General features: G+C 49.7%; 1 protein-coding gene across 1 annotated transcript in view; it reads left to right on the forward strand.

Moving 5' to 3' along the window:
- The window catches only part of nudt7 (nudix (nucleoside diphosphate linked moiety X)-type motif 7), a 29,999-nt gene extending 20,622 nt beyond the window's left edge, over positions 1–9,377 (forward strand). The window contains exons 3-4 of the mRNA XM_038806246.1: positions 7,185–7,343; positions 8,435–9,377. Coding sequence (XP_038662174.1) covers positions 7,185–7,343; positions 8,435–8,788 — 513 coding nt within the window. The 3' untranslated portion in view covers positions 8,789–9,377. The remainder of the gene's footprint in view (positions 1–7,184; positions 7,344–8,434) is intronic.
- Positions 9,378–25,082: the final 15,705 nt, after the last annotated feature.

Genomic DNA, 25,082 nt, shown 5'->3' on the forward strand with positions numbered 1-25,082 from the left:
TAACCAGCACCCCCAGATATGCGTTGGGCGGAACTTGGTGGTTACATCGCACCCTCTATTTCTCTCTCCACAGGTGCTGCCAGATCTGCTGCGTTTATCCAGCATTTCCCATTATTATTATTGTTATTACTGAACAAGGCTGACTCAGCACTACGAGTTCAAAGGCCTTCTTCACTGAATGGATTCCTCCTCTCTGCAATATTAACCCCTCAGCATCAATAATAACAGTAACCACCTGGTGATGCATCAGTAATACTGATTTTACTGTCCCATCCTCACGGTCATTGACCAACAATCCAAACCGATCGTACCCTGATTCAGAGACTTACTGCCTTGCAAATTAGATCAAGGTGGAAGATGAGATGGTATTCAGTGAAACTAATTCATGTCAAAAAAATTGAATAGCATAATTCAGATAGGCATTATCTTAACCTGCAAGCTGTCGGTAATTAGCTACTATTTATTTATAATGGGGGTCGGTTAGCTCAGTTGGCTGGGTAGCTGGTTCATCATGCGGAGAGAAGCCAGCAGCGCTGGTTCAATTCCCGTAGTGGCTGAGGTTATCAATGAAGGCCCTGCCTGAGGTGTGGGGATCCTCAAGTTAAATCACCACCAGTCAGCTCTCTCTCTCAAAGGGGGAAGCAGCCGACGGTCCTCCAGAACTGTGGCAACATTTCACTTTCATTTTTCAGATATAATGAATAAGACAACACACAGGTCATAGTGTGTTAAAGACAGCTTCCTGCAAGCTTTTCAAATGTTGTTGAGAATTTCCCCGACGAAACTGCATTTTTAACTCCAAAGTGACATGGCTGCAAAATATTTCGGAGCCACGAGTATCGGAATATTATAGATATGAGAATTAGGGATAAAAGATCGGGTATAGATGCCAGCTGATAGGTCATCCAATTAAGGTGATACGGATGGCTCTGGTTTCAACTATTTTCTGAACTCTGAATACAGAAAGTAGTAATCAGTCCCGTGCAAAGGTGCGTTTTGGAAATATGAATATATTGTGCATGGCAGAGGCTTTGTTCCAATCTGAGTCCTTATTTTGGTCTGCAGCAGTTGTGTCAGTCGATTTGACAGGCGGATAGAAATGTGTGTGAAGGTGTGTGCTGAAAGTTTCCCAATTCAAATATCAGGGCTGCGAATAAATCCATACCTCATTATGGAGGAATATTAAACAGTGTACTGCGAACTGCTTCCCCTCGGAGCAGTGGAGGCCGGGTCCTCGGATATTTTTAAGGTTGGGTTAGGTAGATTCTTGATTGATGAGGGAGTTAAAGGTTACGGGGCAGGGGGGCAGCACGGTGGCCTAGTGGTTAGAACAACCGCCTCACGGCGCTGAGGTCCCAGGTTCGATCCCGGCTCTGGGTCACTGTCCGTGTAGAGTTTGCACATTCTCCCCGTGTCTGCGTGGGTTTCGTCCCCACAACCCAAAAATGTGCAGAGTAGGTGGATTGGCCATGCTAAATTGCCCCTTAATTGGAAAAAATAATTGGGTAATCTAAATTTAAAAAAAAAAGGTTACGGGGCATGCAGGCAGGTAGAGTTGAGACCACAATCAGATCAGCCACGATCTTATCGAAAGGCAGAGCAGGCTTGAAGGCCTGAATGGCCGAATAATAATAATCTTTATTGTCACAAGTAGGTTTACATTAACACTGCAACGTAGTTGCTGTGAAAGTCCCCGAGTCGCTACACTGCGGCGCCTGTTCGGGTACACAGAGGGAGAATTCAGAATGTCCAATTCACCTAGCAAGCATGTCGTTTGGGACTTTTTGGAGGAAACTGGAGCTCCCGGAAGAAACCCACGCAGGCACGGGGAGAACATGCAGACTCCACACAGACAGTGATCCAAGCCGGGAATCGAACCTGGGACCCTGGTGCTGTGAAGCAACAATGCTAATCAATGGACTACCGTGCCGCCAAACTCCTGCCTTGTTTGTTTATATGTTCATATGTGGCTCACAGATTGGAGTCTTTTATAGACAGATACACTTTGCGAGATGCAGATGATGTCGAAACTATAATGTCTATATCCTGGAACCGTATATATTTTACACATATTTTGTATTGGGTAACAAGATGGTTACACTTGGGCTTTCTCCTTTCTGTTGATGGCAGCATTTCCCTGGTAGAGAAGAATAACAGGTTGTTCTGATTAAATGTGAACTAAAGGACCAGTGTGCTGCCTGACTCATCTACTGCGGCAATGCTGGATTTTATTGCTGGCTCCTGCAGGAAAATACTTTCTCCTAGATTCAGAGCATTGAAAGGACAACACGCATTTGAGGTTTCAAATCACCCTTTAGAAAGAAAAATGTGCAGGCTGCAAATATGAAAGAAGCAAAAGGAACAGAAGTGACTTCTGAGCACCACCCCATCATTGCAGTCTTAGAGTACCCAGTCGTCTAGCAATATATCACCATTGACGTTCTGCATCCAGAACAGTAATCTCACAGACACAGCTTCGGAGCAATCGAACGCACACAGATTCAATGGCATTGCTCTCCTTGTTTACCCCACCGCCATGTTGACAGTGGTTAAGTGCCCATGCCTGTCACCGCACCAATAAACTACTCAAATAAACACTTTAAGAAAAATAAATTTAGAGTACCCAATTATTTACTTTTTGCCCTACACATCTTTTGGGTTATGGGGGTGAGACCCATACACACACACATGGGGAGAATGTGCAAACGCCACACGGACAGTGACCCGGGGCCGGGATCAAACCTGGGTCCTCGGCACCGTGCGGCAGCTGTGCTAACCACTGAGTCACTGTGCCGCCCCCAACCCAAATAAACACACACTGGATAAGTTGCTCCAGTTCTGAAAAATTCTAAAATTAACAGACGATACTGGCGAGAATCCTGCCGGTGGCATTAGTGAGAAAAGTCACCGTATATTCAGACACTTACAGAAAAGGAATGTTTTCCCGAGTTTCACACTCTCGCCTTGGCGTCTGGTCTCTGATTCGCTTGCCCCAGTAACACTTAATCTCAGCATTTAGTGGAATGCTCTTTTTGAGCCTCACCAACACTCCCCAGCACTCGTTTCAAGCCCGATCAAAGGTATGGCTGCCAGGAAGACAGCACTCAACGATTCACGGAGGGTGCCCCTCACCAAACGTCTGGATGGTGTCGAGCAGAGGTGTGACAACCTGTACCCATGATTGGCCAGACATCCAGCAAGCAAGGCCATTAACCCCGCCTGGGAGGCTGTGGCTGCGATTGTTAGCGCCAGCTCGCTCAAGGAGAGGACGGAGCTACACTACCGAAAGAAGATGAATTACCTTCTTTGTGCAGCTAGGATACGTCTGTTTCTTCATGTCTCCCGCAGCAACCCTTAACACACCTCCACGGTGATCACACTCCCAGCCACCTCACAGTGTCGCAACACTTATCATGGTGCCCTCTCCAACCACGTTTGAGGAAAGAACCCTTGAGTTGGTCAAAGCGGAGCAGGACCGCACCTATGCAGGGGGCAAGGTGGGTCAAGGGACACAAGTGTAAACACTCAACACATCCAGCCATAACGCAAGCCTCATGTGAGTTTACTTTCTTCTATCAGTTTGTCCATGCCCCGCACTGGTGCCATCTTGCTTCCCTTGCAGGTCAATCAGTCGACCAGCCCGGATCATCGCCGCACCCTCCGAGGAAATGTAGCCATCTGGGATGGCCACTGACAAAGGATCCCGGGAAATATGGCCACCTGCAAAGGACCATGGGAAATATGGTCAACCCAGGACTCAGACGCTCAGAGCTTATGCATATTGGCAACTCACATAACTAGATGCTATAGAAACCCTCAGCTACTTTGCATTCTAATGGTCCATTTCCCCAGAACAAAAGACATGTACTCAGGTTACAGAAACAGGCTCATCGGCACCACTCCCTTTGCCCAGGGAGTCCAAAAAGGCAAGGACAATGACCACTCAGGACACACCCCCACCATCAAGCCACCCGCCTCTTTATTGGCAGTAATCGTAGCCTGCCGAATTATTGGGTCCAAAGCTAAGGACCGCCCAAAAGAGCACGAAACCCCAGAAGGATAAAGAGAGACACTGCCATGTGTTCAGTCTCTCTTGGCCCCGGCGCTCGCTGTCTATTGGTCCCGGCCTACGCCTAAAACCAAGTGTAGCATCACAACCAGAAGACAAGTTCAAGACCAACGATCGCTACCAGATGGATGAGCCCAGCAGAAACAAAGTCATTTCTCCAGACCCAGCCACGCAAGATCCGAACAAAGACCTTGTGCCTCTGCATAAAGCCGGGTGCCTGAAGTTAAGTGCAGGTTGTGTTAGGTGTAATTTAGCTTGTAGTGTTTTATGTTGCATGTCGAAGTAATTCTTGTGTGTAAATAAACTATCATTGAACTTGAACTAACTAACTGGTTGTTATCCGGTAAAACCTTGTGGTGGTATCATTTGATACCTGCCGACTCTGAAAAGCAATATCATCATTAATAACTGTCATATCAGTATCCAGTTAAAAAGAGCGCCAGGAGGCATCTCGCAGACGATCATCGCACCCTCCACAAGCACAGATACACACACTCCTGTTGGTGTAGCAGTAGGCAGGCTTCTGGGCCACTCACTGATGAGCACCTCACACCTGATGACCCAGAGCAGGCCGAGGCAGGGACGTCCCGGGAATCGGGCCCTCGGAGGGATGCTGGAGTCCAAGACTCTGCTGATCCCTGGAGAGCTGATGTGCCCCTGGGCTTGTCGCTTCACCGCTGCTGGAGCCACAGAGTCAGGAATATCTGGAATCCATGGCAACAGCCGTCCTTGGATTGCAAGACCGATCCAAGGAGTCCCATTGCTTTCTGCCTGAGAGACGGTTCTGTCACTTTGATGCACTGAGGCCAACACTGCGAAGGTGGCATCCGCAGTGGAGATCTTGGCGCAGGACGTGCGCTCCATGGCGGGCTATGTCCACTCAGTGGCTCAGGTCATGAGCTCAACGGTGCAGGGCTTTAACTGCATGGTGTAGGCACTTGTGGGAATCCACAAGTGTCAGCGGGGCTTCTGGGTCTCATTCCAGCTGCCCCTAAACCATAAAGCAGCCCAGGGGCCCCAGGGAAGAGGCACAGCCTGGAGCTTTCCACCCAGGAGAACCTGGGGGCATCCAGCCCACCTGACAACCCCCGCCCTGTGACTGGCACAGCTCCAGCCCCGCACCCTGCGGAGGGTAGCACTGCAACACCCGTGCTGCCCAAAAGTAGGCCGGGACCCTCAAGACATGCTGTGCCTTATCCATGTTTACATTAGCTGCTGTATATAAGTAGTTACCTCTGAACTGGCTGAGTATCTAATGAATTTGACTGCATGGCCCCTTTGTAGAATGTAATGAAGTGAATTGCATTGTTTGCTGTTTATGTGTTAGAACAACAAAGCAAGGATAGAGAGATTTCTGCTGTGATATTTCTAGTCTTTGATACACATTCACAATTTTGATATAAAGAGCAATCTCGAGAAACCTTTCAATCCAAATGCCAGTGGTAGCCCTTACCCCGCCCCAGCCATCTCTCATCAGTTTGTGTTTAAAATGTTAAAATGATTGGTAAAGTAAATACAGAAAAACTTTCCACTGGTGGGGAAATCACAAACAAGCTCACATAATCATAAAATTAGAGCTGGATCCTCCAGGAGCAAAATTACTTTTTCACACAAAGCAGTGGAACTCTGGAACCCTCATCCTGAAAAAGTTGGGACTGCTGGATAAGCTGAATCTTTCAGGTGGATTCCCATGAGGTAAGGGTTATTTGGGGGGGGGGGGGGGGGGGGGGGGGTGCAGGGATAAATAAATGGAATTGAGGTTCTGAGCAGCTCTGATCTAACTGAATGGCGGAGCGGACTCGGGAGGACACTTGTTCATCTGCATCTGGGCCAATTCTCTCATGACACAAATAGGATATTTGCTGCCCGCTGGACTCCTGGTTTTCCCTAAGCTGCTAGTCTGGAATGGGATGGCAGTTGGACTGCTACACTTTGTCTCAGTTGCCTTGGGGTTATGGAGCAGGTAAATCATAGAACATACAGGGCAGAAGGTGGCCATTCGGCCCATCGAGTCTGCACCAATCCACTTAAGTCCTCACTTCCACCCTATCCTCGTAACCCAATAACCTCTCCTAACCTTTTTGGTCACTAAGGGCAATTTATCATGGCCAATCCACCTAACTTGCACGTCTTTGGACTGTGGGAGGTAACCGGAGCATCCGGAGGAAACCCACGCAGACACGGTGAGAACGTGCAGACTCCGCACAGACAGTGACCCAGCGGAGAATCGAACCTGGGATCCTGGCGCTGTGAAGCCACAGTGCTATCCACTTCAGCTGCCCAGCATGCTTTCTGCATCCATGGTGCTCTGTATTGACGCTTGCTTGTGAGTGCAGCATTGTCGGCACCTGGAGAGGACAAAAGTGGCCTCATCCTAACAGTTCAGACTTAAAAAGAATAACCAGTCAGTGACAGTTCTGGAGGGAATTCTCGGTACCATTTCCCAGCCTGACTAGGGACAATACGGTCGCACAGTGGTTAGCACTGTTGCTTCACAGCTCCAGGGTCCCAGGTTCGATTCCCGGCTTGGGTCACAGTCTGTGCAGAGTCTGCATGTTCTCCCCATGTCTGCATGGGTTTCCTCCGGTTTCCTCTCACAAGTCCCAAAAGACGTGCTTGTTGGCTGAATTGGACATTCTGTATTCTCTCTCGGTGTACGTGAACAGGTGCCGGAATGTGGCGACTAGGGAACTTTCACAGTAACTTCATTGCAGTGTTAATGTAAGCCTACTTGTGATACGAATAAAAATCAATATTACTTATTATTCTCAAGAGAGTAGGGAGAGAAAGAATCTACGTCACTGACAATGTGTCCAACACAAAGAGTGATTAAGACCAAAGCAGATGAAGTGCAGTTATGCCAAACTCTTTAAAAATCAGGTGAAATTCTGTAATGAGGGCCAGAATTCTCTGGTTGCAGCGGTTCACTTCTTCCCGCTGGCCATGCATCTCCGCCAGCGGATTTTGCAGTGGCGGGAGGTGGTTTAATGGAAAATCCCATTGACAAGCGGTGGGGGAGCGGAGAATCCCAAGATTTCTAAACACTGTAGAGAGAAATTCCAATGATTCAGCTTTGCTCACTAACCTTTCTCACCAACTGACTTTGGTTTCACAGATGCACAGCAGCCGTGGCGAGGTTTGCTTTCCTGGTGGGAAGCAAGACAAAAGGGACAGGACTGAAATAGATACAGCTCTTCGTGAAGCACAGGAAGAAATCGGCCTTCCCCCAGATCAGGTGGAAGTTATCTGCAAATTGGTCCCCATAATCAACAAGGTAAGTGACTGCAGACATGTCGCCAGTCAACTATTATCACTGGACTATCGTGTATCCAGACCAAATCAATACCTGCACCGAATAAAAACAGAAAGTGCTGGAAAACCTCAGCAGGGTTGGTAACATCTGTGGAGAAACAAGAATTAATGATTCAAGTCCAGTCTGACTCTTCTTCAAAGATCATTTCAGATCTGCATGTAGAGTGGTGAATCTTCGAAAGGATAAGGGGAGTAGAAAGCAGTCAGTACAAAGCTGACACTGCAAATTGATGTATTGTGATTCACTGAGTCATTCTGCCTTTGCAACTTGGTTGACTATTGCAGACATCTGCCAGAATAAACATCAGTGAAGAACTCTTTGTGCAGAGTGTGGCTGTTTTAGAAGTCAGTGACGGTAAAGATCAAAGATTGATTTCTTAAAGAAAGGAGATTAAATTTTAATCTAGTGGATCAAAACACACTAGCGTTTTCTGTGGGAGATAAATAGGTTTGACTGTAAATCAAATTGCAACAAACTGTGAAATTCCTGCCACTGGCTTCGTACTTATGCTTCCCTATAAAATTGTGATCAAAAGCCTTAAGTAAGGTACACACTGACTAAAGTTCTGGGAAATGAGATTAGAATAGATAGGTGTTTGATGGCCGGTGCAGACACGATGGGCCGATGGGCCTTTTGTGAGGTTGTGAGAATATCCTAGAGAATGAAACACTTCTCAATTTTGAGTCACCACATCAGCATCCAGCACTGGTGGATCAGCTGTAACGTCTCCAGCTAAGTAGAGCTGCTGCTCCCTGCCCCGCCTGCGACATGCAGCTTTGACCTTGTTCCTTACTGATCAGTGTGATATTTATTTTCCTTTTTTCATCTTGTAGCCTTTCTGAGTGAAGCAGACAACCCAGTGTCCATATTAAGTGTGGTTCCCTATGTATATGAATTGGAATATACATCAAATATTTTACACATGCTACTCTCACCGCACGTCTCCCATTGTAAAGACCCGGAAGGAAGTCAGTCTTGTTTGGTACACATGGTTTGCTGACATATTTTACCCTAACATCTGGCTTGTATTCACCCCACTTCTCCACCCACAGGATGACATTCTGGTGACACCGGTGGTGGCATTTATAGCTGATACGTTCCATCCACAGCCCAATGCTGACGAAGTGAGTGATGTGTTTATCCTTCCATTGTACCACTTCTTAAAGTCGGAAGAGCACTCTTCAACTCCTTACGATGCGGGAATGTTGCTACACTTCTTCACATTCAAGGACCAGCAGCTGAACAAGTCGTTCACTATTTGGGGCCTCACTGCCCAGATTTGTATTATTGTGGCCTTTATAGCTCTAGGCCAGAAGCCTTTGTTTAAGGTCGATTTTGACATAGATAATCCCTTTGCAAGTTTGGAAAAATATCTTATGGTAAAATATGCCACCAGTAAGCTATGAGTTTACTAATTCCTTATTCTGTCTTTAAACAGGCGGTGGTTAAACATTAATCTCTCAGTAAAATCTGAAGCCCTAATTTATGTTGGCCAATTACGTGCCATTTTAATTGTTCAATCTTTATGTAAAGTCTTCTCAATTTCTTCATTTTTAATTTGTCGTTTTCCAAACAATTGCCTTAGCATAAGCCAGCGGTTAACTACAGTAAGAAGTCTTACAGCACCAGACTAAAGTCCAACATATTTCTTTGGAATCACTAGCTTTTGGAGCATAGCTCCTTCATCAGGTGAGTCACTCACCTGATGGAGGAGCTACCCTCTGAAAGATAGTGATTCCAAAGAAACATGTTGGACTTTAACCTGGTGTTGTGAGACTTCATACTGTAACCACCCCAGTCCAACGCCGGCATCTCCACATCATAGCGTTTAACTAGGTTGAGTCTTGTGTGATGTTACTGCAGTGTTTAATGGTGACTTTTGTTATGATCTCATGCTGTGGACCAATGTGAAATCTCGGCAGAGTTTGTATATGTTATGTAATAAATTGATACTTATGCAGAAAAATAATAAATTATTTAATTTACAAATATATACTTGAATAGACTATCCTACATTAATAATAATAATCTTTATTGTTACAAGTAGGTTTACATTAACACGACAATGGAGTTACTGTGAAAAGCCCCTCGCCGCCACATTCTGGCTCCTGTTTGGGTAAACAGAGGGAGAACTCAGAATGTCCAAATTACCTAACAGCACGTCTTTTGGGACTTGTGGGAGGAAACCGGAACACCCTGTTCACACCTACCCAAGAAAATAATTCTTCTACTCTTTTCTTGCTTCATTGTTAACTGTGTTCCTTCCCCCTTGCTTCTACGTTTGTACACAGTTCATGCTGGCTCTAGGTTGGAGCAGCTTTCAACAACGCGGCGCACTGTCAGAAAATGCTTCTCCTACAGGTAGCTTTTTCCCAGGATAATCAGTTCACGAAATCAGTTGCCCGCAGTGTGTTCTGCTGAAATTAGAATTCTGTCATTAGGCCAGCTACAGCGACTGAAACATTGGACAAGTATCACAAACCAGTGGATTCCAAGCTTATCGGCATTCTGGGGGCTAAATCAGACAAGCCGGAAGGCCACATGAAATGCACGTTTCTTGCAATCAAGGGTGACATGTGTTGTGTTTCCTTCACTGGTTCCCCCAATCCATACAAATGCGCTTGAATGGACCATTCAGTGTTCTAGCTGCCAGTTTTCTCCTTTCCTCCACTTAAAGGCATTGACACCGATGAGCCATCAATTGCACGAGACACGATTTGCTATACAAAAGTTAGGCTTTAATAAGCTAGAACTTAGCCCTGCGGTCGACTACAATAAAATGGACGACAGCCGGGCGTTCTGACTATTTATACCTCGGTATGGAGGCGTGGTTAACAGCCTCTCGACCAATCGGAGAGCCGTCACATGACTGGTCTCAACCAATCGGTCGAGAGGCACATGACCGACCAGGGCCAATGGTAAGCCGGTGTTCTGCACCAATGGCAGACAGCTATGCAAATCATACCACTACATTCACCCCTTGCAGAGAAAGAAGCCAGGGGGGGGGGGGGGGGAGGTATCAACGAGAGCTGGGGGGGGGAGAGAACTGGTGGTATGAGTAGCAGCTGGGAGAACAAAAATGTTCTCTCTTATTACATTTTTGGCTTCCCACTGGCCCAGACAATTAGCAATAGTACACAAAGTCCATGGAGCTGTTGAAATTTAAATCGATTCGATCAGTCTTTTCGTGGCCCGTGACGTTCTGGCAGACCGCCGCAGTGGAGTAGGTGACGTTGGTTCAGCCGATGGTGGTGGTTCCACTGGAGTCCGGGAGCGATGGTCCTTGAACAGTCTCCGTCACCCGAGCTGGCTGTGGAGATGCCATGGATGGGGAAGGGGTGATCTGGGTGGGGCGCTGGGGGGATAAAAACAGGGGGGGGTCTGTGGTGAAGGGGGGGGAAGGCCGCACGCGGCGGGTGCCAGGTCCCGGAGGGAGACTGTCCTGCCGATCGTCGGGGTACTCCACATACGCATACTGCGGGTTAGCGTGGAGTAACTGGACTTGTTCCACCAATGGGTCGGACTTGTGCACCCGCACATGCTTCCGGAGCAAGATGGGTCTGGGGGCGGCCAGCCATGTCGGGAGAGGGGATCCGGAGGACGACTTCCTGGGGAAGACAAGAAGACGTTCATGAGGTGTCTGATTTGTTGCGGTACAGAGTGAGCGGATAGAATGTAGAGCATTGGGGATAACCTCTTGCCATCGGGAAATAGGGAGATCTCTGGACCGGAGGGCCAGTAGTATGGTCTTCCAGATGGTACCATTCTCCCGCTCGATCTGTCCGTTACCCCGGGGGTTATAGCTGGTCGTCCTGCTAGAGGCAATGCCCCTGTTGAGCAGGATTTGACGCAGCTCGTCGCTCATAAAGGAGGACCCCCAATCGCTGTGTATGTACGCGGGGTAGCCGAACAGGGAGAAGATGGAGAGGAGGGCCTTAATGACGGTCGATGTGGTCATGTCGGGGCAGGGAATTGCGAAGAGGAAGTGGGAGAATTCGTCAATTACCGCCAGGAAGTAAATGTTGCGGTTGTTAGAGGGAAGGTGCCCCTTGAAGTCAATGCTGAGACATTCGAAGGGGCGGGATGCTTTGATCAGGTATGTGCGCTCGGGGCGGTAGAAGTTTGCACTCGGCGCAGATGTGGCAGTCACGGGTTACTGTCCTGACTTCCGCGATGGAGAAAGGCAGGTTGCGGGCCTTAATGAAATGGTAGAGACGGGTCACCCCTGGATGGCAGAGGTCCGCGTGGAGGGAGCGGAGGCGGTCTATCTGCGCGCTGGCGCAGGTACCGCGGGACAGGGCATCAGGAGGCTCATTGAGCTTCCCAGGACGATACAAGATCTCATAGTTGTACGTGGACAACTCGATCTGCCACCGTAAGATCTTGTCATTCTTAATCTTGCCCCTTTGTGCATTATCAAACATGAAGGCTACTGACCGTTGGTCTGTGAGGAGGGTAAACCTCCTGCCGGCCAAATAGTGCCTCCAATGTCGCACCGCTTCGACTATGGCCTGGGCTTCCTTTTCCACAGAGGGGTGGCGGAGTTCGGAAGCCTGGAGGGTTCTGGAGAAGAAGGTCACGGGTCTGCCCACTTGGTTCAGGGTGGCCGCCAGAGCTACTTCTGATGCGTCGCTCTCGACCTGGAAGGGGAGGGACTCATCGATGGCGCGCATCGTGGCCTTTGCGATGTCCGCTTTGATGCGGCTAAAGGCCTGGCAGGCCTCTGTCGACGGCGGGAAATTCGTGGTTTGAATGGGGACGGGCCTTGTCAGCGTAGTTGGGAACCCATTGGGCATAGTAAGCGAAGAAACCCAGGCAGCGTTTGAGGGATTTGAGGGTATTGGGGAGAGGGAGTTCCATCAGGGGGCGCATGCATTCGGGGTCGGGGCCTATCACTCCTTTACGCACTACGTAGCCGAGGATGACTAGACGGTCGGTGCTAAACACGCACTTATCCTTATTGTATGTGAGGTTAAGGAGTTTTGCAGTTTGGAGGAATTTCTGGAGGTTGGCGTCATGGTCCTGCTGATCGTGGCCGCAGATGGTGACATTATCAAGATACGGGAAGGTAGCCCGTAATCCGTACTTGTCGACCATTCGGTCCATCCCCCATTGGAAGACCGAGACCCCATTTGTGACACCAAATGGAACCCTAAGGAAGTGGTAGAGGCGCCCATCTTCCTCAAACGCGGTGTATTTGCGGTCACTCGTGCGGAGAGGGAGCTGGTGGTAAGCGGACTTAAGGTCCACAGTGGAGAAGACCTTGTATTTTGCGATATCGTTTACCATGGCGGAAATACAGGGGAGAGGATACGCGTCCAGTTGCGTAAACCGGTTGATGGTCTGGCTATAGTCGATGACCATCCGGTTTTTCCCTCCAGTCCGGACCACCAGCACTTGGGCTCGCCAGGGACTGTTGCTGCCCTTGATGACCCCTTCCGTCAGCAACCTCTGGACCTCGGACCTGATGAAGGACCGGTCCTGCGTGCTGTACCGTCTGCTCCGTGTCGCGACGGGTTTGCAATCGGGGGTGAGATTAGCAAACAAGGAGGGGGGGTCCACTTTGAGGGACGCAAGGCTGCAGACAGTGAGGGGGGGTATAGGGCCGCCGAATTGGAAGGTCAAGCTCTGCAGGTTGCACTGGATGTCCAGTCCTAGGAGTGCCGGTGCGCAAAGGTCAGGGAGGACAAGGAGTTTGTAATTTTAAAAAACCTTCCCTTGGACCGCGAGGTCCGCGATGCAGCAGCCGGTGATGCGGACGGAGTGCGAACCTGAGGCTAACCCGGTTTTGTGTTTTACAGGATGAAGAGGGAGCGCGCAGCGTCTTACCGTGTCAGAGTGAACGAAGCTTTCCGTGCTCCCGGAGTCCAGCAGGCAGCCCGTCTCGTGGCCGTTGAGGTAGATCAGCGTTGTCGTTTTGGCGAGCGTGCGTGGACGTGACTGGTCGAGCTGAATGGTCGCGAACCGTGGAGAAAATCCATACTCGTCGTCCGAGTAGTAGCTGGCAGAACCTTGCGTGCCAGTCCCGGAAGGTGGTGCCCAGGATTCGCACGTAGAGTCGGGGCCCAAGGTGGCGGCGCCCAGGACCCGCACGTGGGGTCGGCGCCCCAAGTTGGCGGCGCATCGGGCCCGCACGTGGGGTCGGCGCCCCAAGATGGCGGCGCCCGTGGGGCCCTCGTGGTTGCTGGGGGCGGGGTTAGCGGTGCCGGCGGGCCGATCGGAGCGGCTGGGAGCGGGGGCAGAGAGGCGCGCAGGGGGCGGCGAGTGGAGAGTAGCGCGGTGCGCTGGAGGGGCCCGGAAGGGCCGGAGGAGAGAGAGAAGCGCGCAGGCCGGGCGGAGGGGCCCGGGGGCGGGGAGAGAGAGTTGCGCGGCGTCCAGGAGGGGCCTGGGAGGGCCTGGTGGAGAGAGAGGCGCGCAGGCCGGGCGCAGGGGCTCGTGGGGGGGGGGGGGGGGGGGGGAGTGTTGCGCAGCATCCAGGAGGGGCCAGCAAAGGCCCGCAGGGGGGGATCCCTGGTCGCTGCGCGGAACCGCAGCTACTGTTTTGGCCTGGCAGACAGTGGAGAAGTGGCCCTTCTTCCCGCAGCTCTTACAGAGGGCGGAGGGGCTGGGCAGCGCGGGCGAGGGTGTTTCGTGAACCCGCAAAAGTAGCAGTGGGGCCCCGTGGACTTGTCGGGGCGTCCCGCGGCGCAGGCCTGAGGGAGGTTGGGAGCGGCGGATGGCGGTGGGGAAGCGTGCCAGGAGGCCCAGGACGGTGCAGCGCGGCTGGGGACATAGGCGCGGGCATTTAGATCGGCGATCTCCAGGGAGGTGGAGAGAGTCTGTGCCTCAGTTAAGCTAAGGTCGTCTTTCTCCAGCATCCGCTGGCGGATAGCAGGGGACTGCATCCCAGCCACGTAAGCATCTCTGATCAGCAGTTCCATGTGCTCCGTAGCTGAAACTGCGAGGCAGGAGCAATTCCTCCCCAGGATAGTGAGGGCCTGGTAAAATTGGTCTAATGACTCACCGGGGAGCTGTTGTCTGGTGGCCAGCAGATGTCGGGCGAATACTCTGTTGACTGGTTTAAGGAATTGTCCATTCAGCTTAAGCATGGCGGCATCGTAATCTTTCTCCTCCTTGATTATCGCGTAGGCTGCTATGCCCACGCTGGAGTGGAGGATGTGAAGCTTCTGTGCCATGGTGGGGGGGGGCTGGTTGCAGACTCCAGGTATCCTTCGAGACATGCCAGCCAATGTTGAAAAAGTGCTGTAGAGTTCTGAGTTTGCGGGCTGATGCGGAGGCATTCGGGCTTGATCCGGAACTCCATCTTCAAAAATCTAGCTTATTAAATTGATGAGCCATCAATTGCACGAGAGACGAGTTGCTGTACAAAAGTTAGGCTTTAATAAGCTAGAACTTAGCCCTGCGGTCGACTACAATAAAATGGACATGCACCGGGCGTTCTGACTATTTATACCTCGGTATGGAGGCGTGGTTAACTCAGCCTCTCGACCAATCGGAGAGCCGTCACATGACTGGTCTCAACCAATCGGTCGAGAGGCACATGACCAACCAGGGCCAATGGTAAGCCGGTGTTCTGCACCAATGGCAGACAGCTATGCAAATCATACAGACTACAGACACCTTGCAGTTTCATGGAACAGTTGGCATCGTACAAAAGTCAGATGCCCATGCATGAGTTCCACGTGGAGCCTGTCCCACCGGAACATGGACCTGTCTTCACCCGACGTATCGGAAAGCATGTGCTTCTAGCTGATCGATTACCCCCACCTTCCTCCTCACTCCACACCCAGACATGAAGTGCTGAGATACATCAGCTGAGCAAGGAATGCAACACAGACCAAGGATAAAAAATAGGGTCCCTCCCGATCTGTACAGATCAGCTGCTCACCAAAAAAAAAATCTCTCTGGGGGACCTCTGGGCTTTGCAGTGTTGATGATTTTTAAATTCCAAAACCGGTCAATGATACCCGTGTAAGATTTCAAAGTCTTGTTAAAAAAATTGCATATTTTACTAACAACTGGAGTTAAAGCTGCAGAGCTTTTGAGTTTAGTTTTGAAGGATATATTTTCAAGCAGAGGAAGAGGATTAACTAATCCCTCTGTCCCCAGAGGAGTCAGAACTGCACATTCCAGCACTTTCACTGAGTCGGAAGTTGATGGGAAGTTTCAGTTTAACATGAATCCAACTTGGGAGAGATGGCTCAGTGCATTGAGATGACCTAGATAATGACTTAATTCTTTGGTGCATCTTAGAAGCATACAGAATTGTTACAGCACAGGAGGAGGCCATTCGTCCATCTTGTCCATGCCAGCAGCAGGACAGAATAATAATTAAAGGTACCATTTTTAAAAAAACATTTCCAGCTTTATAATAAGTAATAAGAATCTTTATTGTCACAAGTAGGCTTACATTAACACTGCAATGAAGCTCCTGTGAAAAGCCCCTAGTTGCCACATTCCGGCACCTGTTCGGGTACACAGAGGGAGAATTCAGAATGTCCAATTCACCTAACAGCACATCTTTAGGGACTTGTGGGAGGAAAGCGAAGCACCCGGAGGAAACCCATACAGACACGGGGAGAACGTGCACACTCCACACAGACAGTGACCCAAGCCGGGAATCGAATAGTGCTACCCACTGTGCGACCATGCCTCCCGGTGGAATGAAGGAAGACGAAGGAAGCCATTTGGACAATCATGCCTATGCTGTAGGCACGGGCGCAGTGGTTAGCACTGCTGCCTAAGGCGCTGAGGGCCCGGGTTCGAATCCCGGCCCTGGGTCACTGTACATGTGGAGTTTGTACATTCTCCCCGTGTCTGCGTGTGTTTCACCCCCAGAACCCAAAGATGTGCAGGTTAGGTGGATTGGCCACGCTAAATTGCCCCTTAGTTGAAAAAAAAAATTGGATACTCTGAATTTTAAAGAAAGGTGGGGTTATTAGGTTAGGAGGATAGGGTGGAGGCATGGGCTTAAGTAGGGTGCTCTTTCCAAGGATCGGTGTAGACTCGATGGGCCGAATGGCCTCCTTCTGCACTGTAAATTCTATGATCTATGAATTTCAGTTTATCTGGTCTCCCCACTTTTACGGTGTAATAGACCTGTAAAACATTTTATCGAATGCAACAACAAAAATATGACTGCCCACCTTTACATTTCCAGAGACATTTCCGCGCAATGTAGCGGTGCTGTTTTTAAAAGAAAGTTTCAACACTATACCAAGGAAATTGCACAGATTCTCAACTGTCCCAAAGTAATAATTATAATCTTTATTATTGTCACAAGTAGGCTTACATTAACACTGCAATGAAGTTACTGTGAAAATCCCCTAGCCACCGCACTCTGGCACCTGTTCAGGGACACAGAAGGAGAATTCAGAATGTCCAGTTCACCTAACAGCACGTATTTCGGGACTTGTGGGAGGGAACCGGAGTACCCGGAGGAAACACACATTGATATATACAGGCCAGAAATACAACTCCATGGATTTGTAACATTCCTCATGGATCTTTAACATTCCCTGGATGCTAATCACCTTGCTCCTGCCTGTAATGAAAGCTACTTCACACTATAGGTTCCTGGCAGTATTTGAAAAAGGATGCATTTTAAAGATCTGAAATACATTGTTGAACACCTCTTATGTTTTTAGGTCACAACAGGGATTCCTTTTGGTTAACCACATGCACTAAGCATTGACCATTTCCAACAAGAGAGAAACTAATCCACTCCCCTTGACATCCAATGGCATTACCATTGCCGAATCTCCCACTATCACCATTCCAGGGCAGGGTTTCCCAAACATTTACAGTCACAGAACCCTTTCGACCTCCCAAGAGCAGTGACAGAACCCCTGTGAAACATGCTTATTATGTTGAAGGATTGATTGTTTTTAGTGCAATTGGCACAAACATAGTAAAACAAACGAGAAAGGTGTTTTTCATAAACACAAACATACAAAATCTAATTTAAAGAAGTATTTTCTATTTATTATATATACGTTTATGATAATTAAGAAGTTCTCTTCTTTTTTTTTAATTTTTTTTTTAAAATTGTCTTTTATAATTTAGAGTACCCAATTATTTTTTCCAATTAAGGGGCAATTTAGAATGGCCAATCTACCTATCCTGCACATCTTTTGGGTTGCGGGGGTGAAACCCACGCAGACACGGGGAGAATGTGCAAACTCCACATGGACAGTGACCCAGGTCCGGGATAACTTACCTTTTTGTCATTTTTATTGGGAGGAGCGATGGTGCTTCTTTTGTTCACAAGTGTGTTTAATATTAAGTGTACCTCTCTCGGTCTCTCTCCCTCTCTTTCTCTCTCACTCACACTCCCTCTCTCTCACTCACTTTCTCTCTTGCACACATATTCACACTCCCACCTCAGCCGCACGCATACAGACACTCACCTCTCTCTCATGCACACAACCGTTCACCTCTCCCTCACTCCATGGCCACTTCCTCCCTCATTCCATGACCACTGCCTCTCTTGCCCACGGCAGCTTCCCCTCCTGCCCCGTGGCACTACCTACCTCGCTGCACCTTTTGCTCTCTTTCTCGCTCTACCTTTTTCTCTCTCTTCTTCTGGACATTTGATGATTTAGTTTCCAGCCTGTCCAATCAAAGGCTGGCTTCTCACTGAATTGGCTGGTCAGCTTGACGGCCACCGGGAGTGGGGGTCCTCCCACATTACCCCACATTTCCAGATGCACCATGATCTGGCACAGATATCGCACAGTCTCCTGGTTTAGTGGTGGCACACCTGGTCCGGCAGTGTGCCAGGGAGAGTGACAAGGGCCACAGTGCATGTGTCCGCTATAGGGGGCGCTCCCCCCCCCCCCCCCCGCTCTCCTTGCAGTGGGGCAGCACCTCGGATACGTGCACAGAGGAGTGTCAACACCTAGTGCGCCACTGGCTGCGCTGGGCCACGCACATCCCATTAATGGGTTGGATGGGGTCTATGGGCTCCTGGGTGTGGGGGGGGGGGGGGGGGGGCTGGTAACCTGAGGGAGGGCGGGTGCACCCTTACAGCTGGTGGCGCTTCGCACATTTACAGCTCACAGTGGGCAGTCAGTGGTGTGCACAGAAAGATGGCTGCCTTGCGGGGCGCAGCAATGACATTCCATGCCCGGCACCCAGGCCCCAGGGGGAAACCCCGGTGGACGTCTTGGTTTTGGAAGGTGTTGTCGAAGGAGCCCTGGTGAGTTGTTGCAGTGCATCTTGTGGATGGCACACGACTGCCTCTGTGCATCAGTGGTGGAGGGAGTGAATGTTTGTAGAAGGAGGAACAATCAAGCGGGGCTGCTTTGTCCTGGATGGTGTCGACCTTCTTGAGTGTTGTTGGAGCTTCACTCATCCAGGTCCTTCTGATTTCAGGGAACTGAGCTGTATTTAGAATAACATATTTAATAAACCAAAATAGTGCCAATGCATTTAGGGGGAGGCTAATTAAGTATATGAAGGAGAAAGCAATAGAAGGGCAGAATAATAATCGCTTATTGTCACAAATAGGCTTCAATTAAGTTACTGTGAAAAGCCCCTAGTCACCACATTCCGGCGCCTGTTCAGGGAGGCTGGTATGGGAATTGAACCCGCGCTGCTGGCCTTGTTCTGCATTACAAGCCAACTGTTTAGCCCACTGTGCTACACCAGCTCCTAATATATATAGGACAGGATATATAGGCATATATAGAGGACGGGATTCTCCGCCGCTGTGATTCTCCGTTTTGCCGGTGCCCGGGGTTTTCCGACAGCGTGGGGCGTCCCCACAATGGGAAACCCCATTGACCGGCCAACGTAACAGAGAATCCTGCCGGTGGGTCAGGGCAGAAATGTGGCGCGGAAGGGCATCGAAGAGGCTGACGTAAAACATTAGCACTGGTATATATGAGTTGGCCCGAATGGCTGTTTCTGTGCAGTAAATTTTATGTGTTATTTCTCCCATTGTAACATCTTAAACTGAGACTTTACCAAGCTCAGTATTTCCATATGCGTCTCTTGAAAGAAATGTACAAGATTTAAATGCAAACATCAAACTGTCGAGAAGCTTGAACAGCTGTGTATCTCATTCACCTTTTATGTATTATCATGAAGAAATACAGTGTGTTAAGAAGATCAAAGGTTGGCCACCTTCTCTGCATGAAGTGCCCTGAAGCTGAGGAAATTATACATGTGATTGGAAAGCAGCTTGTGAGGAATTATAGGCGGAAATCCAAGTCCCAACACCCTCTCGTGTAATGAAGTACCAGTCAACTCTGTCACCACACTGTTGCTGCTACCCAGATCCTTAAAAATGGAACCGTCGCATTTTCAGCTCTTTCCAGTAATACTTCAATATTGTTTAACCATTATTTTAAAGGCAGCCTGCTCCGCGGTTAGATTTTATTGAGCGTTGCAAACAACTGGCCACTCATCCCATAATCATTATGTAATAAACGGTTTCACTCTCGAATGAAATACCAGGTAGAGGCCATGGAAACCAAACAGGCCAGGAAGATCCCAAATTGGCCGCCACGCTACCAGAAGGATGTGGAGGCTTTGGAGAAGGTGCAGAGGAGGTTTACCAGGATGTTGCCTGGTCTGGAGGGTGTTAGCTATGCGGAGAAGCTGAATAGACTCGGACTGTTTTCATTAGAACGACAGAGGTTGAGGGGTGACCTGATAGAGGTCTGCAAGATTTTGAGGGGCATGGATAGCGTGGATGGGCAGGCACTCTTTCCCAGGGTGGAGGGGTCAGTCACCAGGGGGCACAGGTTTAAGGTCCGGGGGGCAAAGTTTAGAGGAGATATGCAAGGCAGGGTTTTTACACAGAGGGTGGTGAATGCCTGGAAAACGTTGCCAGGGGAGATTGTGGAAGCAGATACATTAACGACATTCAAAAGGCATCTTGACAAACACATGGATAGGATGGGTATAGCGGGATACGGCACAAGGAAATGCTGAGGATTTTGGCCAAGGTTGGTATCATGACCAGTACAGGCTTGGAGGGCCGAAGGGCCTGCTCCTGTGCTGTATTGCTCTTTGGATCACCTCTACAACATTACATAGGATATATGGCACAGAAACACACCATTCGTTCCAACCAGTCCTTGTGAACGTTTAAGCTTCACTCCAACTTCCTTTCATCTTTCCTCATCTAAATCTACCGTAGTAACCATCAGTCGCCTTCTCCCTCCAATGCTTGTTTAGTTTTCCCTTAAATGCATCCATACTATTCAACCTTTCTCTCTGGTAGTTGAGCTTCACATTCGCACCACTGTTAGGTAAAGAAGTTTCTCCTGATTTCTTCTTCTTGGTTTCTCTGCCCCAAGGCAGGTCCGACACCCAGAATGCCAGCACGGGTTGGGCAAAGAGGTATCTCCCAAATCTGTGGTAGCCGGAATCCGGAAATCGAATCCTAAGCTTTTGGCACCAATCTGATCCACACGGGCCATCCAAGCCAGCAATCCCCAAGGAGTGTGCGTTGTAGCCTGGAGCTGTGGATAGTGATACGAAGAACAAGGAAAAGTACAACACAGGAACAGGCCCTTCGGCCCTCCGAGCCCGTGCTGATCATGATGCCCTAACTAAAAAAAAAAACCTTCTGCCCTTACTCGGTCCATACCCCGCTATTTCCTCCCTATTCGTGTATCCATCCATATGGCACGTAAATGCCATATTTAGGGGCAGCACGGTAGCATGGTGGTTAGTATAAATGCTTCACAGCTCCAGGGTCCCAGGTTCGATTCCCGGCTGGGTCACTGTCTGTGTGGAGTCTGCACGTCCTCCCCATGTGTGCGTGGGTTTCCTCCGGGTGCTCCGGTTTCCTCCCACAGTCCAAAGATGTACGGGTTAGGTGGATTGGCCATGCTAAATTGCCCGTAGTGTAAGGTTAATGGGGGGATTGTTGGGTTACGGGTATAGGGTGGATACGTGGGTTTGAGTAGGGTGATCATTGCACGGCACAACATCGAGGGCCGAAGGGCCTGTTCTGTGCTGTACTGTTCTATGTTCTATGTTCTAAATGTTGCTATATGCCTGCTTCCACCACATCCTCTGGCAGCGCATTCCAGGCACCCACAACTCTCTGCGTCAAAAATATACCCCGCACATCTCCCTTGAACTTTCCCCCTCTCACCTTGAACCTGTGCCCCCTTGTAATTCACACTTCCACCCTTGGAAAAAGCCTCTGCCTATTCACCCTGTCTATGCCTCCACTTTGTCTGTGCCTGATGTTAGAGACTATGATTTATTCCCATCACACGGCTGACCTGGAATCTCTCCTGCTCTTACTACCTGCCATTGTTAAATGTGGAAAGATTTACAGGTTGTGCGGTTTAGGTGGGTTGACCTTTCTAAATTGCCACTTAGTGCCCAAAGGCTAGGTGGGGTTACGGGGATAGGGCGGGGGAGCAATCCTAGTTTGGCTGCTTTTTCGGAGGTCGGTGCAGACGGTGTAAGGGGGCACGGTAGCACAGAATGGGGGGCATGGTAGCACAGAAGGGGGGCACGGTAGCATAGTGGTTAGCACAGTTGCTTCACAGCTCCAGGGTCCCAGGTTCGATTCCCGGCTTGAGTCACTGTCTGTGCAGAGTTTGCATTTTCTCCCCGTGTCTGCGTGGGTTTCCTCCGGGTGCTCCGGTTTCCTCCCACAGTCCAAAGATGTGCAGGTCAGGCAGATTGCCCATGCTAAATTGTCCTCAGTGTCCCAAAGGGTTGGTTTGGGTGGGGTTACGGGGATAGGGTGGGTGTGTGGGCTTAAGTAGGGGTGCTCTTTCCAAGGGCCAGTGCAGAGTTGATGGTCTGAATGGCCTCCTTCTGCACTGTAAATTCTATGATGGGCCAAATAGCTTCCTTCTGTACAGTAGGAATTCTATGAATTCTATAAGTTGATACTCAGCCTGTTGGCCACATTATGAATGCACCATCATTGCCCACAAAGCCCTGGAGTGGGACTTGAACCTAAATCACTGGCTCAGAACAGGAATGCTGCCCACTGCATCTCGACACCTCTTCTTCTGAATTCCCAGTTGGATGTGTTGGTAACCATCATATATTGACCCCTGCAGTTATACTTTTCCCCACAGGAGGAAACATTCTTTCTGTATCCACTCTAGCAAAACTTCTAATCATTGTAAGGATCTTTATTAGGTTACCCCCTCAGCCTTCTTTTTCAAAAGGGTAGAGACCAGCTTGCCAATCCTTTCCTGATATGTGTACTCCCGTATTTCTAATATCATTCTTGTGTGTCTTCTCGCCACCCTCTCCGCCGCCTCCCGTTTTCAGAGCAGAGTTAGGTGATCTCAGATGTGCTCATGAGTCATCGGGGTGGGGCGGGGTGGGAAGAAAAATATGCTAATGACCAGGAGAAGAAAGTAAATACACATGTAACTGAATGATGGTAGCATGATGAATTCTGACAGTGACGCCCCAATGGTGCTGTCTCGGTTTACGTGTGTAGCATGGCCATTTGGATGAGGTACAGAGACTTGGGACCACACTGCAACGAGGATCAACATTTTTCAAAGGAGAAGAAACGAAAATGGATTAGAACACAAACAAATGTCTCTTGAGTCGTTTAACTTTGCCAATTAACTTGGTTTCTATAGATCCCTTACAAGGGCACCTTTCTCCATCAAAGCCTGCTGGCGTCTGATGACCCGTGGCCCGAGTGCTCATTAATCAGGGGATTCTTACAGCTTCACGCTTTCACGAATCTGTGGGGAAATCTGTGCACAAAAGAAAAGCCAATCTGATCAATTGTTGAATCCCGTTGAACATTGCAAGTAGCCACCTCGTGGGCCCGAGGCTTAGTTGTGTCTGCCGCAGCATCCCACACTCTTTGTTTTCCCAATGATTCATTTCCCTTAACTATTTTGCCACTAATCTCTGTGCGTGGCTCAACTGATCTGCAGAGGGTTATCGGAGCAGCCTTGTGGTCGGATACTCCAGTGCTGGAGTGGGGGTTGGTGTGTTGGCGGTTGCTTTAAAGATTTGAAATACTTCAGCCTTGTTAATCAAGCTTACGTCCACGAGAGCACATGAAAAAAAAATCAAAACCATTCCCTCCACAAAATCTTCAGTGTGTCACCTAACTTTAATACAATATGGGGATTGCATGGAAACTGTATCACAGAAAGAAGTCATTCAGCCCAGTTGGACCCTACCCATCTCCGTCCACACAATCTCCTCCCACACTATTTTGTCTTATCCTATCAATATATCCTTCTGTTTCTATCTCCCTCACAATTTGATCCAGCTTCCCCTTAACTATGCTCACACTCCTCTCACGAACGACCACAAGCAAAGCAGTGAAACTTGCTGAACAGAGGCAAGTTGAATTTTATTCCACTATCTGTAATTTTTAAGTTGTGGGGTGAAATTCTCTGACCCCCAGGAGGGTCGGAGAATCGCCTGGGGCCGCCGAAAATCCGGCCCCCGCCGTGGCAGAGATTCTCCGCCACCCGGAAAGTGGCGGAGGCGGGAATCACGCCACTCCGATCGGCGAGTCCCCTGCGGCGATTCTCCGGCCCGCGATGGGCTGAAGTCCCGCCGCTGGGAGGCCTCTCCCGCCGCCGAGGTTTGAACCACCTCTGGTGGCGGTGGCATCGGCGGTGCGACCGGGCCCCCGGGGTCCTGGGGGGGGCGGGGCGATCGGACCCCGGGGGGTGCCCCCACGGTGGCCAGGCCCGCGATCGGGGCCCCCCGCTCAGACTCCGGGCCAGTGCCCTGGGTGCACTCTTTCTCTCCTGCCGCCACCACGGCCTCCGCCATGGCGGAAGCAGAAGAGAAACCCACATCGCGCATACGCCGGTGGTGACGTCAGCGGCAGGTGGCCGCTGACGTCACCGCCGGCGCATGCGCCGACGGGCGAATGCCTTTCGGCCAGCCCCGCTGCCGTGCGGCGGGCCTGAAAGGCCGCTGGCGCCGGTTTTTTGTGCCAGTCTTCTGGTGCCAACCGCTCCATAAGACCATAAGACATAGGAGTGGAAGTAAGGCCATTCGGCCCATCGAGTCCACTCCGCCATTCAATCATGGCTGATGGGCATTTCAACTCCACCTACCAGTATTCTCCCCGTAGCCCTTAATTCCTCGCGACATCAAGAATTTATCTATCTCTGTCTTGAAGCCATTTAGCGTCCCGATCTCCACTGCACTCCGCGGCAATGAATTCCACAGGCCCACCACTCTCTGGCTGAAGAAATGTCTCCGCATTTCTGTTCTGAATTTACCCCCTCTAATTCTAAGGCTGTGCCCACGGGTCCTCGTCTCCTCGCCTAACGGAAACAGTTTCTTTGCGTCCACCCTTTCTAAGCCATGTATTATCTTGTAAGTTTCTATTAGATCTCCCCTTAACCTTCTAAACTCCAATGAATACAATCCCAGGATCCTCAGCCGTTCATCATATGTTAGACCCGCCATTCCAGGGATCATCCGTGTGAATCTCCGCTGGACACGCTCCAGTGCCAGTATGTCCTTCCTGAGATGTGGGGCCCAAAACTGGACACAGTACTCCAAATGGGGCCTAACCAGAGCCTTATAAAGGCTCAGTAGCACATCGCTGCTTTTATATTCCAACCCTCTTGAGATAAATGACAACATTGCATTTGCTTTCTTAATCACAGATTCAACCTGCATGTTTACCTTTAGGGAATCCTCGACTAGCACTCCCAGATCCCTTTGTACTTTGGCATTATGAATTTTCTCACCGTTTAGAAAGTA

The sequence above is a fragment of the Scyliorhinus canicula genome, chromosome 9, assembly GCF_902713615.1.
Source record: "Scyliorhinus canicula chromosome 9, sScyCan1.1, whole genome shotgun sequence".
Classification (NCBI taxonomy): domain Eukaryota; kingdom Metazoa; phylum Chordata; class Chondrichthyes; order Carcharhiniformes; family Scyliorhinidae; genus Scyliorhinus; species Scyliorhinus canicula.